A 14,775-nucleotide genomic window follows, 5' to 3' on the forward strand; every position below is an offset into this window, starting at 1 on the left:
TGTAGACTCCCAGGGACAAATAGATAGTCCAGTGTTCAGATCATATATTCAAGTGCATATTCCACAATATCATTGACCATGAAAAGCCGCATAATATGTATATATTCCATTGCATCACGAGCAACAATATAAACACAATTAAACACCATTTTGGTCACATCATTAAAAATCCCCATCAACATTGCATTTAACAAAATCAGTATGTGGTCAAGCCCATTGAAACACCAAATTTTTATTTTACCAGAATGAAAAGGAAAAGGTGGTCCAACAATAACACTACAATCTTTAAGACTTTGAAATTCAAAATTTGCATCCATGGACTGTTTCAATAACTGAAAAATGATTTGGCAAAATATTCTCTAGTTAAAATGATTTCTGACTTGCCAAACAGCAAATTGAAGCTAATAAAGCATAAAAATGGTCTTGAACCCAAGAGCCAAAATTTGAGATAGAGATATCTCGAATTTGGAATTGAAAAAGTGATCCCAATCACATCGTTTGTATCCAAGGTCACATTCTAATTAACATCAAATGGTCTTAGCAAATCGGGAATAAAACTATCCAAAGAAATATCCTTATGATGAAGATTACCTTTAGTTGATAAACTATAATATAGAACCCTCCAGAGCCCAGACAAATATTTGAACTTTTGGCAGAAGTTGAAGTTGCCAAATAATTTTCCATACAGAAGAAGTGATACTAGAAGTTGAAGACGCACCATCATCATTAGAAGCATGATTAAGCAAAGTAATTTGATCCTAATACTTCATATAAAGATGTAGAAAAATTACAATGATTTTTTATTGGACTTTAAACTTTTAAAATTCTTTAAACATTAAAATACTAAATCACAAAATCATTTTTAAAAATAATTGAAAATAAAGATTTTGGGAAATTTGGAGCTCATAAACTAGCATTAACAATATTAAATTCTAAACAGTAATTACAAAAGTATATAATCACTTTTACAACTTTTTATTTATTTTTTGATAAATTACCTTTTCTAATTAAAGAAGACCTTTAAAATACATTATTTTGAACTTTAATGCTTTTAATCTCAAAATGATTAAACAAAAATTATTTAGAACCGAAATTTTGAAAATTACTAACATTCTGAGAGATTTCAAAGAGAAAGAAAAATTACCAAGATTTTGAAAAAAATTGACTTAAAATTTTTGGAATACTTTACTTTGAACTTTAAAACTCAAAGCTTAAAATGATTTGATAAAATAAATTTTTTTGGACGTTGATTTCACAAAAATAATTTAAAACAAAGATTTTCAAAAATCATGAAATTTTGAGAAATTTTAATCAATTTAGGAAAATTTGGACATTATCAACTAGTTTTAGGTCTTTTGACGATAATAAATCTTCCTATAAATTAATTATCAAAGTTGAATCACCTTTTTTTTTTTTTGGAACAATTTACCTAATTTACAAACTATCTAAAATTCTTTTGTATAAAATCCTCCTGTATCTTGTGTGACTCGAATAATTATCTAAAATCTTCCTGCATCCTGTATGACGCGAATCCTTACTTTCATGAGTACAGATAAGGGTATTCAACTACTGAAGCTATCCGTTTCGTCAAATCTAATCACTTATACTTCTTTAAGAAAACATTTATAATATTTTACACCGATGTATCTATGTTGATAAATAAAATTTGATACTCCTTTATATTGAAAATATAATATATATATATATATATATATATATGGAGAAAAAATTACTTTTTTCTTAAAAACAGTTTAAAGCACAATACAAATGGTTTGAACCTTTTTTTTTTGGTTGGTTGAAGCAACGACTAAAAAGAAAACAAATCTTAAACATTAATTCACCCAAAAAATCTCAAATGTTTATTCATTGTCAAGATTTGATGTTATGTATCAAAAGTCAAAAACCAACTCCCTTGGCGTAGGAATGGCAATTTGCCCCGCACACCCCGAAAACCGCACTGCACTATAAGATTCCACATCGGTTGGAAAGAAAAATGAAGCATGTCTTATAAGAGGATGTGGATACTTTTCCCTTGATACGCGTTTAAAACTATGAGGACGAAGCTCAAAGCGGACAATATCTCATGCGTGTGGACTGGACTGTTACAGTTGGTATCAGAGCCAGTACCCTGATCGGTGTGCCAGCGAATACGCTAGGCTCCAAGGGGGATGGATTGTGAGATCCTACATCGGTTGGAAAGGGATACAAAGCATGCCTTATAAGAGGGTGTTGATATCTTTCCCTTGAGATAATTTTAAAACCATGAGGGGAAGGTTTTGGGCTCACCACTTTGCTTCCAAAGCGGACAGTATCTCGATTGGGCCTGGGAAGCTTGGACGGTGGGATCTCTAACCATTGAGATGCGTTTTGATAAAACCGTGCAGACTGGGCTGTTACATGTACTGCCCCTAACAGGGCGGTTTCTCCTCGAAAAACTTAAGACTGCTAGACGAGCTTGGGATAAATCCTTAAGGCCAGAATCGGGGTTGGGCCGAAACACGAGAATAAAAAATCCTGCCTGAACCCGACCCGTATATATTTACTTATTTTTTTTTTATATTTTATGTATTTATACTATTATATTTTTTTAAAGATGTATTTTATTATAATTGTAAATTTAGATCTTGATGTATTTTATTGTATTATTATTTCATTTTAATCATTTTATTTACATTTTATTCATAAAAAAAAATTTATATAAATTTTTCAAAAAAAATTATATCACTTATAAAAAAATAAAAATAAACAGGAAAAACTGTCCCGTCTCGTCTCCGATTGGGAAATATCCGTCTCTACACTGCCTTTAAAGAAATAGAAAAAACAACGGAAACTGATTGAAAAATTTCCCACCCACAAAGACAGGGATGGAATTTTAAAAATTGAGCCCGTCCCATCCAGTTGACATTCCTACCTTGGCGATCTTTAAAAAAAAAAAAAAAAATTGTCTAGGATTAATTTGTGATCTTTGTTGTACTATAAATAAGAAAAAGTATGTTTTAGGAAGGAAGGTAGCCCCCCCTTCTTTTTTTGGTATAGAATGTGGATGTTGATGATTGCAATGCCTATGCATGCACTGTGCAGTTCATTTTAGTATTCGCAAATATTTACTCGACATGAATTCTATGAGAAATTCCACAATCTGGTAACAAAATGCTCACGCATATTGTAGCATAAATTATTTTCAAATGATATTATATATGAAAGTCAAACACAGTCTTTGATTTTAAAGATTATAATAAATAAAATCAATGAATTATTTATAATAACTATTTTTAAAATTATCAAATACAGCTTAATTTGTTTAAAAGGTAAATAAAAAGAAAAAAGCTATTGATAAGGAAAAAAAAAACATAATAATAATAATCATGGGCTTGAACGAGCCCTAAATCAACCAACCAGTCCAACTCAACTGGCTCAAAGCATGGGACCTTCCATAGTGCCACCAACCCCAACTTCGGTGGCGAAGATGCAATGTGAGGATCAAGCCTCAAAGTCAGTTGGGTGATTAAAGAAGGTTCAAATGATTGATTATTTTGTGATGGGTGAGGTGGACAGGGCATATGTTAAAAGAATATTGTTTTTTTTTAGATAATAATCGAAATTTAAATTCATTATTTTGACATGGAAAATAAAATAATTAATCAAGTATTGGGACAAGATGACCTCGTAGTCGTGGTCCTCGTGGTTATATTTTTTTTTCTTCTTTTTTTTTATGTTTGAGATGTGTGACACATGGACAGCTACATGCACAATAATATATATTAGAAACAAACAACAATATCTTCTCCGACCAACTATGGGATATCAATGGTTGGTAGGCTGGGTTAAGGGTCTGAAATATATATATATATATATATATAGATATTGATTTCTGTAAAAGACGATAAATATGGCTTTGCAAATTTTCAATTGATTTTATTAGTAGGACGGCTTGTTTTCCAAAAGAAACTTCCACGGGTTGAAAAAGTCCGTAGCTTCATTTATTGATCCTTTTCGCTGGTTGGACAGGCTCGTATAGGGCAGTGCGCTTGCTGTTTCTCCTCTTTAATAATAATTCAACAACGATACGCACCTTGTTCAATTTCTGACCAAGTTGACTGTTATTAAAATGAGATTTTCATGACTTTTTATATTTTATTTTGAGGATGTAGAAATTGAAATCGTTGTTGGGAAATTTACTACCATTGCCATTGGTAGAGTGAAAATGAATTGAGTGTTAGTATTTTCAAATTTTTTATTTATTTGGATGACTTTAGAAGGGCTTAAATTTACCAAATTTTAAAATAAAAAACTTGGAATTTAACTAATTAAATTCATTATCTTTTTTAAATAATTAATTTTTAGAAAATAATTTATTTTTAAAAAATTTATAATGTTAAAATATAAAAAAATGTTGTTCTAATATCATTTTTATTAGTATTCCATACAATTAAATTAAATTCATAATAAAATTTTTATATTAATATAAATAAACAACAAATTCAAATAGTTTACATATTACTTTGAACCTCTTATTTAAAACTTTTTTTTAAAAATAAATTTAAAAGAACCAAAATTGAACCGGTTTCAGCCTATCCACAGCCTTATCATAAGGATCTCAATAAATATATAAGCCATTAATAAATAGCATAGTTTTGGGTAATCTTTGAATATCTTTACTATCAGTATTATAGTATCTGTTTGCTAAACTTATTTACCAAATATCGTTAAAATAAAAATCTGAAATTCTATTACCAGGCTGTACATACACATAACGTCAATAACATCATAGAATAGAGCCCACATAATATTAAAATATTGCCAATACATTATTTATTTTCCACCCAAAGCTAAAAAAAAGAAACTAATCAGTGAAATTGGGAATAGTGGCGTGGGGCTCACAAGCCTTGGCTGAAGGAGTGGGTTCCACAGAGGGACTGGGGTCCACAGGTTTTCCAAGAAGTTCCAGAGGCAAGTCTCCCTTAATGCCCTGCAAGTAAAAAGTGTAGAAAAGCTTGAAGGGGAAAATGATCTGGTGCAGCTTCACCTGACCATACGCACCTTCAAAGATGCCGGAACCGCCAGTCACAGCCAGATACGTGTCCTCGTAAGTCAAATACGATCCTTGCACCGATATTTGACCGTAGTCTCCGAAGTAGAAGCTGTAGATCGCCTCGTACCGATCTCCTTTACGCTCCGGCTTGTTCTGGATCAGGATGCATATTCCCGCTGTTATTCCGATCCTTTTTTGCAGATCGCCGCTATATAACTGGTATACAAAACAGTTTATTTTCTCAGGAAAATTTCACAATTTTCCCAGCAAAACCAGAGGCTTGATTAAATTAACAGAGAAAGACAGAATGAAAGCATACTTTGTTACTGAAAGGAACGAGATCGCCGAGAGAGTTGACGGGTTTCTGGCTCAATCGTAGTACCGCCGGGCTTCCTCGATCTCGCTCGTTGATCTCGTAAACATGCAGTTCTTGAACTTTGCCTAAATTGAAAACACAAAAACATACATATATATATAGATATAAATAAAAAATAGATGCAGAGTCTACAGAGCAGAAGAAGAATGTAAGAAATACTAACTTGATCTTTCTGAGTCCGTTGAATAGGCTTGGCTTCTGCAACTGAAGACAGATCTTTTCGCGGCTGAGAAATTGCAGTGTGATTTTATGCTTGATTGAAGCTTGGGAGTTGAAGTCATAGATTGGTAGGCTAGCCTAATGGGTAGAAAATTGCTACTCAAAGAAACCGATGGTGATCCGATCGGGTGAGACAATTTGGCGGAGGAAGATATGGTTCTGAGAGCGGAGCTTGAGGAAGCCATTGTACAGTGATAACGATGAATGGTCGAATAAAGAATTAAAGGGCGTTTAGTCAGACGGAAAGTTGTATCCGATGGTGAGAAAGTGAAGTGGAATCATATGCTGCCTATATAGATGGTAGTGGTCTAGTCACGTGGGGTATTTCGTGTACGGATTTACAGTGTAAAAACATTAAAACTAGGTAGACGGTTCGTATGCCTCTTGTATGTTTGACCATTTTTTAAGCAACGTGGTTGGTAACTGGACGGTCTCCTAACCATAACCGCATACTAGTACGCACAGAAATTACAACCAATTCTTAAAACTATCAACACCCATAAATAAGGTTATTTTCCCTTTTTTTTTTCTCTTTTTTTTTTTTCTTAACACATAATTTTTTTTTTTTTTTTAAATCTTACCTTATTTTGTATATATTCTTACTACAAGAAATTTAACAACAGGAATCATTAGCCATCGAATGAAAATTTAAGAAACGCAACATTAAGCGCTTTTAACATAGCCAAACACGTGGCCTATGTTGTATTCCACTAACAGGAAAAAACAAAGGCATCATAAAAAGAAAATTAAAAAGCTTTTGAGAAAGTGCCTAATTAATGTCACAGACTTCAGCGTCCCCATCATTACAATTCCACTAACTTTTTTCACCATTATGTGTGATGTGCCACCCGCTTCACTATAATTGATTAGTTACCATATTATTGATTAGTTACTATATTTAGCTAGTAAAATTGGAAATAACACCATTGGGCTCACAGGCCTTATGAGCTGGGTTAGGAACCACATCTGGGCTTGGTTACACCAGCTTTCCAAGAAGTTCTGGTGGCAAGTCTTTAATGCCCTCCAAGTAAAAGGTGTACAAAATCCAAATTGGGAAGACGATCTGCTACAGCTTAACCTATCCACGCACAACCAAGAAGATTCCTAACCCACCAGTCACAGCAAGATACGTGTTCTCGTAGGTTAAGTGCGAGAACTCTTTTTTGGCAATTAAATTCCGTACTCTTTCTTATGATAAGAATATGAGAATTCAGTATTCACCAAAATAATAATAATAATAATAATAATAAATAGAGAATACGAGAATTTGACTCATGAATTATGTGCTAGGATATGAATATGCATGACACTGTATATAAGTGTATATAGATTATTGGAAAAATGTATCATGCATGGAATAGGAAAAGTCATAGAATGAAATTGAAGTGTTTCTTATATCTATAACGATTAATTTGGAATTTGGATGGATATTTGTTTGGATTTATTGTCTTAATCAATTCTATTCACTAGAAACCGTGTCTCTTTATTTATAATGCATGCATGCATGCATCATTATCAATTCCAACATATTATGCAAGTGCACTCACAAACAATATTTAAGTAGATATATCTATATATATATATAGATATATCTACTTAAATATTGTTTGTGTGTATATATATAATAATATCTCTGTTACCATTGAAATTTTCTAAACTTCCTTGAATTAATATTTCTTTTAATTTAGAATTAATGCAAACAAATATAAATTGATTAATATTTGTTTGTATTATTTATTTTTTCTAAAAAATATATAATGGTAATAATAATATGTTCAAATTTATACCAAGTGTTCGCATTAATATTATGGATTTCCATTTTTTTCCCCCTAAAAAGCTTTGTTATATATGACATATGAATTATGAGAACATATGATGTTTTTTTACCCCTTTCTTTTTTATGGATTCCAAGATCTAAAAACATCAAATTAAAATTATCATTATTACATGTAAAAAATAAAGTAAAAAGCCGAACAAATATAATGGATATTAATTAACCAGAAATAAAAACATAAAAATATTTCAAATTAAATATTATAAAAAAAAATTCTTAAGACGTAAATTATATTCTGACCCTTTAATGAAGACTCCATTGTTTATGATCTTTAAAGTTTCGCTTTCGCTATAGATTAGAGAACTGAAATTGATGTACAGTAATTCATTTATTTAGGCTTTATTAATATTTTTGGTTTTTGTTAAGAGATTAAGCATACATTAATCTAAATTACTACTATATCATCATAATGGGGAAAAAAAAAGTCCATCAATTTACAAAGAGTTGCTTCGCATCTTGCGAATGATCGGGAGGAGTGGTTGTATAGATATAATATCTATAGTTGATATATATGACTGAAACATCAGGGATAGTTTTTTTTTTTTTTTTTTTGATAAAAGAAATATGAGAGATAGGTTGTATATATATAATATCTATAGTTGATATATATGACTGAAATATCAAGGATATGTAAATTGAGAACTCTTTTTGGCAATTAAATTCCGTAGTCTTTCTTATTATAAGAATATGAGAATTCAGTATTCACGAAAATAATAATAATAATAATAATAAATAGAGAATATGAGAATTTGACTCATGGAATTATGTGCTAGGATATGAATATGCATGACACTGTATATGAGTGTAGATAGATTATTGGAAAAATATATCATACACGGAATGGGAAAAGTCGTAGAATGAAATTGAAGTGTTTCTTATATCTATAACGATTAATTTGGAATTTGGATGGATATTTGTTTGGATTTATTGTCTTAATCAATTCTATTCACTAAAACCCGTGTCTCTTTATTTATAATCCATGCAGGCATGCATCATTATCAATTCCAATATTTATGCAAGTGCACTCGGCCAAAAAGGGAAATATATATATATATATATATATCTACTTAAATATTGTTTGTGTGTATATATATAGTAATATCTCTGTTACCATCGAAATTTTCTAAACTTCCTTTAATTTAGATTTAATACAAACAAATATAAATCGATTAATATTTGTTTGTATTATTTTTTTTTCCAAAAATATATAATGGTAATGATAATATGTTAAAATTTATACCAAGTGCTTGCATTAATGTTCTGAATTTCCTTTTTTCCTAAAAAGCTTTGTTATATATGACTTATGAATTATGAGAAATATGATGTTTTTTTTACCCCTTTCTTTTTGATGGATTCCAAGTTCTAAAATCATCCAATTAAAATTATCATTATTACATGTAAAAAAAGAAAGTAAAAATCCGAACAAATATAATGGATATTAATTAACCAGAAATAAAAATATAAAAATATTTCAAAGTAATATTGTCAAAAAAAATTCTTAAGATGTAAATTATATTCTGACCCTTTAATGAAGGCTCCATTGTTTATGATCTTTAAAGTTTCGCATTTGCTACATATTAGAGAACTGAAATTGATGTACAGTAGTTTATTTATTTAGGCTTTATTAATATTTTTGGTTTTTGGTTAATCTTTCTTGATTGAGAGATTTTTGTTAAGAGATTAAGCAGACATTAATCTAAATTACTACTATAACATCACAATGGAGAAAAAAAAAAAGTTCATCAAAGTGAGTTTCTTTGTTTAAACACTAAAAAATGGTTTTTAATTTTACCTTCTTAGTCACAAAGAGTTGCTTCGCATATTCGCATATTTAAAACACAAAAGGCACCACGAGTCGAATCTATTTGATGTATTTCCATTATATTTAAATATATTTTTTTAATTATACCAGACCATCCATTTAACAGGAAATGATGGATATCTAGTTATCTACTAGTGCGACGCACAAAACATTTAAAAGGCCCCCAAAAAAAAAAAAAGAAAAAAAAGGAAAAAGAAATTAAAATCAGAATCATAAGAGCAAGCATTTATAACACTATCATTTGTCATTTTTGACTATGACAAAATAGCAAATTACTATTTAATTGGTGAAATTAGATATGGTAGCCTGGGGCTCACAAGCCTTAGCAGCCGGGCATGGCTGAACAGCTGGATTCGGATCAACAGGCTTTCCCAGAAGCTCTTCGGGCAAGTTCCCAATTCCCTTCAAGTAAAACGTGTAGAAAATCTTAAAGGGAAATATAATCTGGTGCAGCTTCACCTGTCCATACACACCTTCGAAGATACCAGATCCACCAGTCACCGCGAGACAGGAGTCCTCGTAAGTCAAATAAGGACCTTGAACCGATATGTGACCGTAATCCCCAAAGTAAAAGCTAAACATGGCCTCGTACCGGTCACCTTTCATCTCCGGTTTGTTTTCTATCAGAATGCACATCCCAGCCGTTATTCCCAAACGTTTCTGAAGGTCTCCGGTATATATCTGTTAATCAAGAAAATATTTTTTAAAATAAAAATAAAAATAAAAATATGATAATGAAAAACAAGAAGCAAAATATAAAAAAAAAAAAAAAGAAAAAAAAAAGTGCTAACAAATTAATTAAGAACTTGCTTTGTTACTGAAAGGGACAAGATCACCCAAAGAGTTAATGGATTTCTGGCTCAAACGTAGGTAGGCAGGGCTTCCTCGATCTCGTTCATTCATCTCGTACACGTACAGTTCTTGAACGTTGTCTGCAAAAGAATAATAAAAACCAATTCATGTGAATTCCACAACTACAAAATTTTGTGGCTCAAGAAAATAATTGGAGAGAAAGAAGTGATAAAGAAGCAACAGTAACACATAATATTCATATTTATTTACCGGGTCTAGAAGGGGTCGCAGAGAGAGCCATTGGTTGAGTTTTCTTTTTATCAATCGGACTTTAGTAGGAGTTGTTTGGGGAATGGGAAACGTAGAGAAAATACATGGGAGAAAAATGAAGAAAGAATTGTGCATATATGTAGAACGAAAGAAACAGCGAAGAAAACTGAGAATTTAATCACGTGGGTTTTCCATTTCGTGTATAAAAAGTGGTCGGTGTAGAGAGAGAGAGAGAGAGAGAGAGAGAGAATATTATGGATTAGATAGTGCGTGCGTGGGGCACGAGGGCGGTCCAAAGGACTCTTTCTATTTATAATCAGTAGTGAAAGTTGGACTTTAATGTTTTCTTCGTAATCGAGAAAGTTTGACTTTGGACGGTGACACTGTGGGCTTACGAAATTCGGGCTTGGGTTTGGGCCGAATTGTCTAATGGACAGTAGTGTTGATGGGTTAGTTTTGGACCTTTCAATGATTTTTTGTTTTTGTTTTTTTTAACAAGCCAACGATTTGCTTGTTTATTTGTTATTATTATTATTATTATTTTTCTATTTCATACTACAAAAAGATATAGTTCATGCTTTGTTATGAAAAACACTATTTAATTACTTTTAATTTTATAATTATTATTTATTCTTTGAATTCATATGATGGTGGATTCTATATATATATATATATATATATACACATACACATAAATAAAACGTCACTAAATAAATTATTATCTGGTGATGAATTAAATGCATAATATGCTTAATTTGTATTACCAATATAATTTTGTGTTCATTTTAATTATAAGATTTTCAATTAGACTTGGTTTGAAAATAAAAAAGTTAAAAGTATCAAATAGACTAATATAAATTATATAGATTTTTGATAGCAACTATTCAATAACTAGTAATAAATTCCATATCCGCTATTCAAACATAAATAAACCCACTTGTGTTTAGCTTTCCCTAGTGCTTTCCTCATCATCAATACAAAAATTACTTGAACAATTTTCTTGTATTTCAACACCAAATAATTTAACCACCCTCTCAACCTGAACGGGCCTGTAAACCTCCTCAACTTCACCACCACCATCACCACGGGACTCCTCCTTTCCATGTCTGCAATCAATAAACAACTTCTCCTCAGGCAGTGTCCATCTCTGAAAGCTGACTACATCACCAGCTTTCAACTTCTTCTCCTTAACAAACCGACTCCAACCTTTGGTCAACACATAACTCTGACTGCTACTCCAAAAGCAATACCTAAACCTCCAAATCTTCCCCACATTGTCCTCAAAACTCAGTATCACTCCCTCACCACCTTTTTCACTGTCTAATGGAAAATGCAGCTCCGCTTGTTTCTTCGGTATCACCATTCTATGTAGCTTCCCTACGTCGCTTGGCGTTACCACCTTCTCAAAAAGCCATTCCGGCCGTTGGTTGTGGTTCCCGTTAATGGATTTTGCAAAACTGTGGCTCTCTATCTCTCTGCTGCTGCTGCTGCAACCTGCAGCTGCAGCTGCAGCTTCGTGCTCGTTTACCTTCTGCTTGAACTGCTGAAGCTCAGCACCATAAATGTGGCTTCTGAGCATCTCCACAATCTCTGTCTTAGTATGGGAGTTCAAGAAGATTGTCTCCAACCCATCTTTATTCTTCTTGGTTTCGTCGAAGTTTGTGATGGAATTCAAGCCTCGGAACTTTATTGCCGCAATGTCATAAGCTAATGCAGCTTCTTCTTCTTTATTGAAGGTTCCTAACCACACCCTTTGTTGCTTCTCATAAATTTGTGCACCCCATCTACCATTTGACTGAGGGACTACTCCTTTGTACTTTGAAGAAGGTAGCTTTTTGGAATTGGTCTCCAACCACCCTGTTTCTGAATCCTCCATATTCTAAAAGAAAAATTGTGATTGGTTGAGTCAAATATTGTGAACATTATGAAGTCATGGTATTTACAAAAAATGTAGGACTTTTTTTTTTTTTCATTTTTCAAGTTCATCCCCCCTGAAGCTAATACCTTTTTACTTTTTAGGCAGCCTGACAATGCCCTTTTTTTCCCCAGCTTTTAACATCTTTGAGATCCAATCCCTCTGGACTTGATTTTTCAATTTTTTTTTTTTTTTTTAACTTCTCATCATAACCTTATCTCCAAAAAGGGGTTCATGAACACGAACCCCTCTTCATGAGATGTGATCATCCCGCTGCAGTTTATTCAATGCGTGTAAGAGGAGGAAAATATTATCGTCTTTCTCCTAATTCTTTTATTTGGATTGGTTGAAATTTTCAAAGACTTGAAAAGGTGGCTTGCTTTGATTGGTTGTTTGCAATTGGGTTTTGGGGTTTTCTGACTTTGGTATCTGTGAAGAACTATTATATAATAATATGCACAACCACCATTGGCAGTTTTCCCAACAACTTGGCTAATATCAGATTTGGTTTTGTTTGTCAGTTCATGCACTTGCAAGTGATCATCATATTCTTTCTCTTTTATTTATTTATTTATTTTCTCTTTTCTTTTCCCTCCTCCGTTTTCTTTTTTTTTTTTTTTTTCATAAGTTATGCCATCAATAAAGAATTGATTTTCTCCATATCCAAAAGATCATAGCCATATGTGATATTCAGCTTTTCGATGATGGACTTCTATCTTCATCAGCTATGTCAAATATGAAAATATATTGAAACTTGGTAATATGACTTAATGTAGGAGGAAGCCAAAAAAAAAAAACAAAAACACAAAGTTAATCTCTTTTGATGAAAAGAACATCTATTAGGATGAATGGATGGATGATCACCATAATGAATTAAACACTCACTTGGTTCTTTTATTTGTTGGATTGATTGACGTACCAATTATTATTTGGTAGAAAATATACCCTTTTTTTTTTTTTTTTAACGAAATAGAAAATGTACCAATTTTTTATTAAAAAAACAAGAGGTTCCCAAAGTTGGCATCTGTTAAAACTTACAGACGAGCAGCCAAGAAAGAGGAATTTCAGTACACAGCAATTCCAGACGGGTGGCACTCCAGCCCGCTTGCTTAATGATGGGCTAGAAGGACTTTTATCAGCTATTGAAACTGTTAAGAGGCTTCAAACTGTCAAAACTACGTACTTTGGTCCTACTTGTTCTTCCATGAGCCTCGTACTTAAATTGGTAATCCACCAGCTGTTTGGACCTTTTAACATCCAATTATGTGGCCCAATAAGATCCTTTGTACTTTTTTATTTTTTATTTTTTGGTGAAATAAATAAGATCCTTTGTACTTGGTTTTATAAATTTGGGTACAAGCCGAAATATTAGTTTTAAGATAATACCCATATGATATGTTACAACATCATCTCATGAAGTTTACGTTAGTTTTAAATTTTTTTCAATACTATTTTTTCTTTTTTTACTCAAAAAAAAAAAAGGTCGTTTATTTTAGTTTCAAAATTCTTTTATTGTAAATTATTATTGGCCTTAGTTATTATAGCTTTTTTTTTCTTTTTTTTTTTTTTCCAACGACGAGAATAATCCATTATTCATAGAAACATATCACATTGTACATCAGCTGAGTCATTATTTTGGATGTGGACAAAATCCAGGGTAAAGTAGAATCCCAACCTGGATATAAAACGAGTCTGCTGCCCTATTAACCTGTCTAGGAACATAAAGAAAATCAGCTTCTTTTCTGAGTTGAAAAAAAAAAAAAAAAAAAAAAGGAAGAAATTTACAATTTGAACCCAAATATCTGAGGCCAACCAATTATGTGTTTTTCCATCCTATCAATTTTACAATTTTTTTTTTCCAGTTTTTATTTACGACAAGCAGAAACTTCATGGATAAGTAGATTTCACTGCACCCAATACAAAATTTATTGAGATATATCAAAGAAAAAGGATGAGATGTTCTTATTAAGTAGATGGATTTGCTATATTATACATACTTATATATATATATATATATATATATATATATTTCTTTAAAATAGAAGCTATAAGATCCCTTGTTAAACACTACTCAAATCCTGGACATGCAACAACTATGTAGAAAGAATTTAAACGCACAAAGAATTCTTCTAATAATTTGGATTCTTAATTATTTAATTAGATCTGTAAAGATTTCATTGCATTCATGTCAAAGTTCAAAATGCAACTCAGATACGTGGCATGCCAAATATCAAGACGTTACCGAGCCACCAATGAGCAATAAGCAATTAATCAAACGAAATTTATCTAAAATAATACAGAATCCTAATAAAATTCATATATTTGCAATAAAATTAAGCAACTTAATACAATGAACCGTACAACTTGGATACTGGGATCGTCCGGACATACATGATCTTTGATCAACTCAAGACAAAGATACGATCCCTTCATTTTATGCTACAGGATTCCTTTTGGATTTATTTATTTATATTATTAATTTTATTTTTATTTTTAAACTTAATTTGAAGAAACA

The 14,775-nt window shown here is 31.6% G+C and overlaps 3 protein-coding genes across 3 annotated transcripts; all 3 read right to left on the bottom strand.

Annotated features, from left to right (window-relative positions):
- Positions 1 to 4,706: 4,706 nt before the first annotated feature.
- LOC107416556 (allene oxide cyclase, chloroplastic) lies at positions 4,707 to 5,934 on the bottom strand. Its single transcript, XM_016025065.4, has 3 exons — positions 5,572 to 5,934; positions 5,352 to 5,473; positions 4,707 to 5,248 (listed from the first exon to the last, which is right to left on the bottom strand). The coding sequence occupies exons 1-3, from the start codon at positions 5,810 to 5,812 to the stop codon at positions 4,844 to 4,846; spliced, it is 768 nt and encodes a 255-aa protein (XP_015880551.3). The 5' UTR covers positions 5,813 to 5,934; the 3' UTR covers positions 4,707 to 4,843.
- A 3,380-nt stretch (positions 5,935 to 9,314) lies between these two features.
- Positions 9,315 to 10,496, bottom strand: LOC107416558 (allene oxide cyclase, chloroplastic). Its single transcript, XM_048472887.2, has 3 exons — positions 10,346 to 10,496; positions 10,094 to 10,215; positions 9,315 to 9,964 (listed from the first exon to the last, which is right to left on the bottom strand). The coding sequence occupies exons 1-3, from the start codon at positions 10,374 to 10,376 to the stop codon at positions 9,563 to 9,565; spliced, it is 555 nt and encodes a 184-aa protein (XP_048328844.1). The 5' UTR covers positions 10,377 to 10,496; the 3' UTR covers positions 9,315 to 9,562.
- Positions 10,497 to 11,262: 766 nt separating this feature from the next.
- Positions 11,263 to 12,356, bottom strand: LOC107416552 (AP2/ERF and B3 domain-containing transcription factor RAV1-like). Its single transcript, XM_048472886.2, has one exon. It carries the CDS (start codon positions 12,219 to 12,221, stop codon positions 11,289 to 11,291), a length of 933 nt encoding a protein of 310 aa, XP_048328843.1. The 5' UTR covers positions 12,222 to 12,356; the 3' UTR covers positions 11,263 to 11,288.
- Between the last annotated feature and the right edge of the window lie 2,419 nt (positions 12,357 to 14,775).

This window comes from Ziziphus jujuba, chromosome 4 (assembly GCF_031755915.1).
Source record: "Ziziphus jujuba cultivar Dongzao chromosome 4, ASM3175591v1".
Classification (NCBI taxonomy): domain Eukaryota; kingdom Viridiplantae; phylum Streptophyta; class Magnoliopsida; order Rosales; family Rhamnaceae; genus Ziziphus; species Ziziphus jujuba.

What these genes read in the sequence shown, in the direction of transcription:
- LOC107416556 (XM_016025065.4), bottom strand. Translation starts at nt 5,812, where the DNA reads ATGGCTTCCTCAAGCTCCGCTCTCAGAACCATATCTTCCTCCGCCAAA. An exon ending in AACGGACTCAGAAAGATCAA is followed by an intron (nt 5,474 to 5,571) that starts GTTAGTATTTCT and finishes TTTTCAATTTAG; the next exon opens with GCAAAGTTCAAGAACTGCAT. An exon ending in TCGTTCCTTTCAGTAACAAA is followed by an intron (nt 5,249 to 5,351) that starts GTATGCTTTCAT and finishes TTTGTATACCAG; the next exon opens with TTATATAGCGGCGATCTGCA.
- LOC107416558 (XM_048472887.2), bottom strand. Translation starts at nt 10,376, where the DNA reads ATGGCTCTCTCTGCGACCCCTTCTAGACCCG. An exon ending in TGCGACCCCTTCTAGACCCG is followed by an intron (nt 10,216 to 10,345) that starts GTAAATAAATAT and finishes ATTCTTTTGCAG; the next exon opens with ACAACGTTCAAGAACTGTAC. An exon ending in TTGTCCCTTTCAGTAACAAA is followed by an intron (nt 9,965 to 10,093) that starts GCAAGTTCTTAA and finishes CTTGATTAACAG; the next exon opens with ATATATACCGGAGACCTTCA.
- LOC107416552 (XM_048472886.2), bottom strand. Translation starts at nt 12,221, where the DNA reads ATGGAGGATTCAGAAACAGGGTGGTTGGAGACCAATTCCAAAAAGCTA.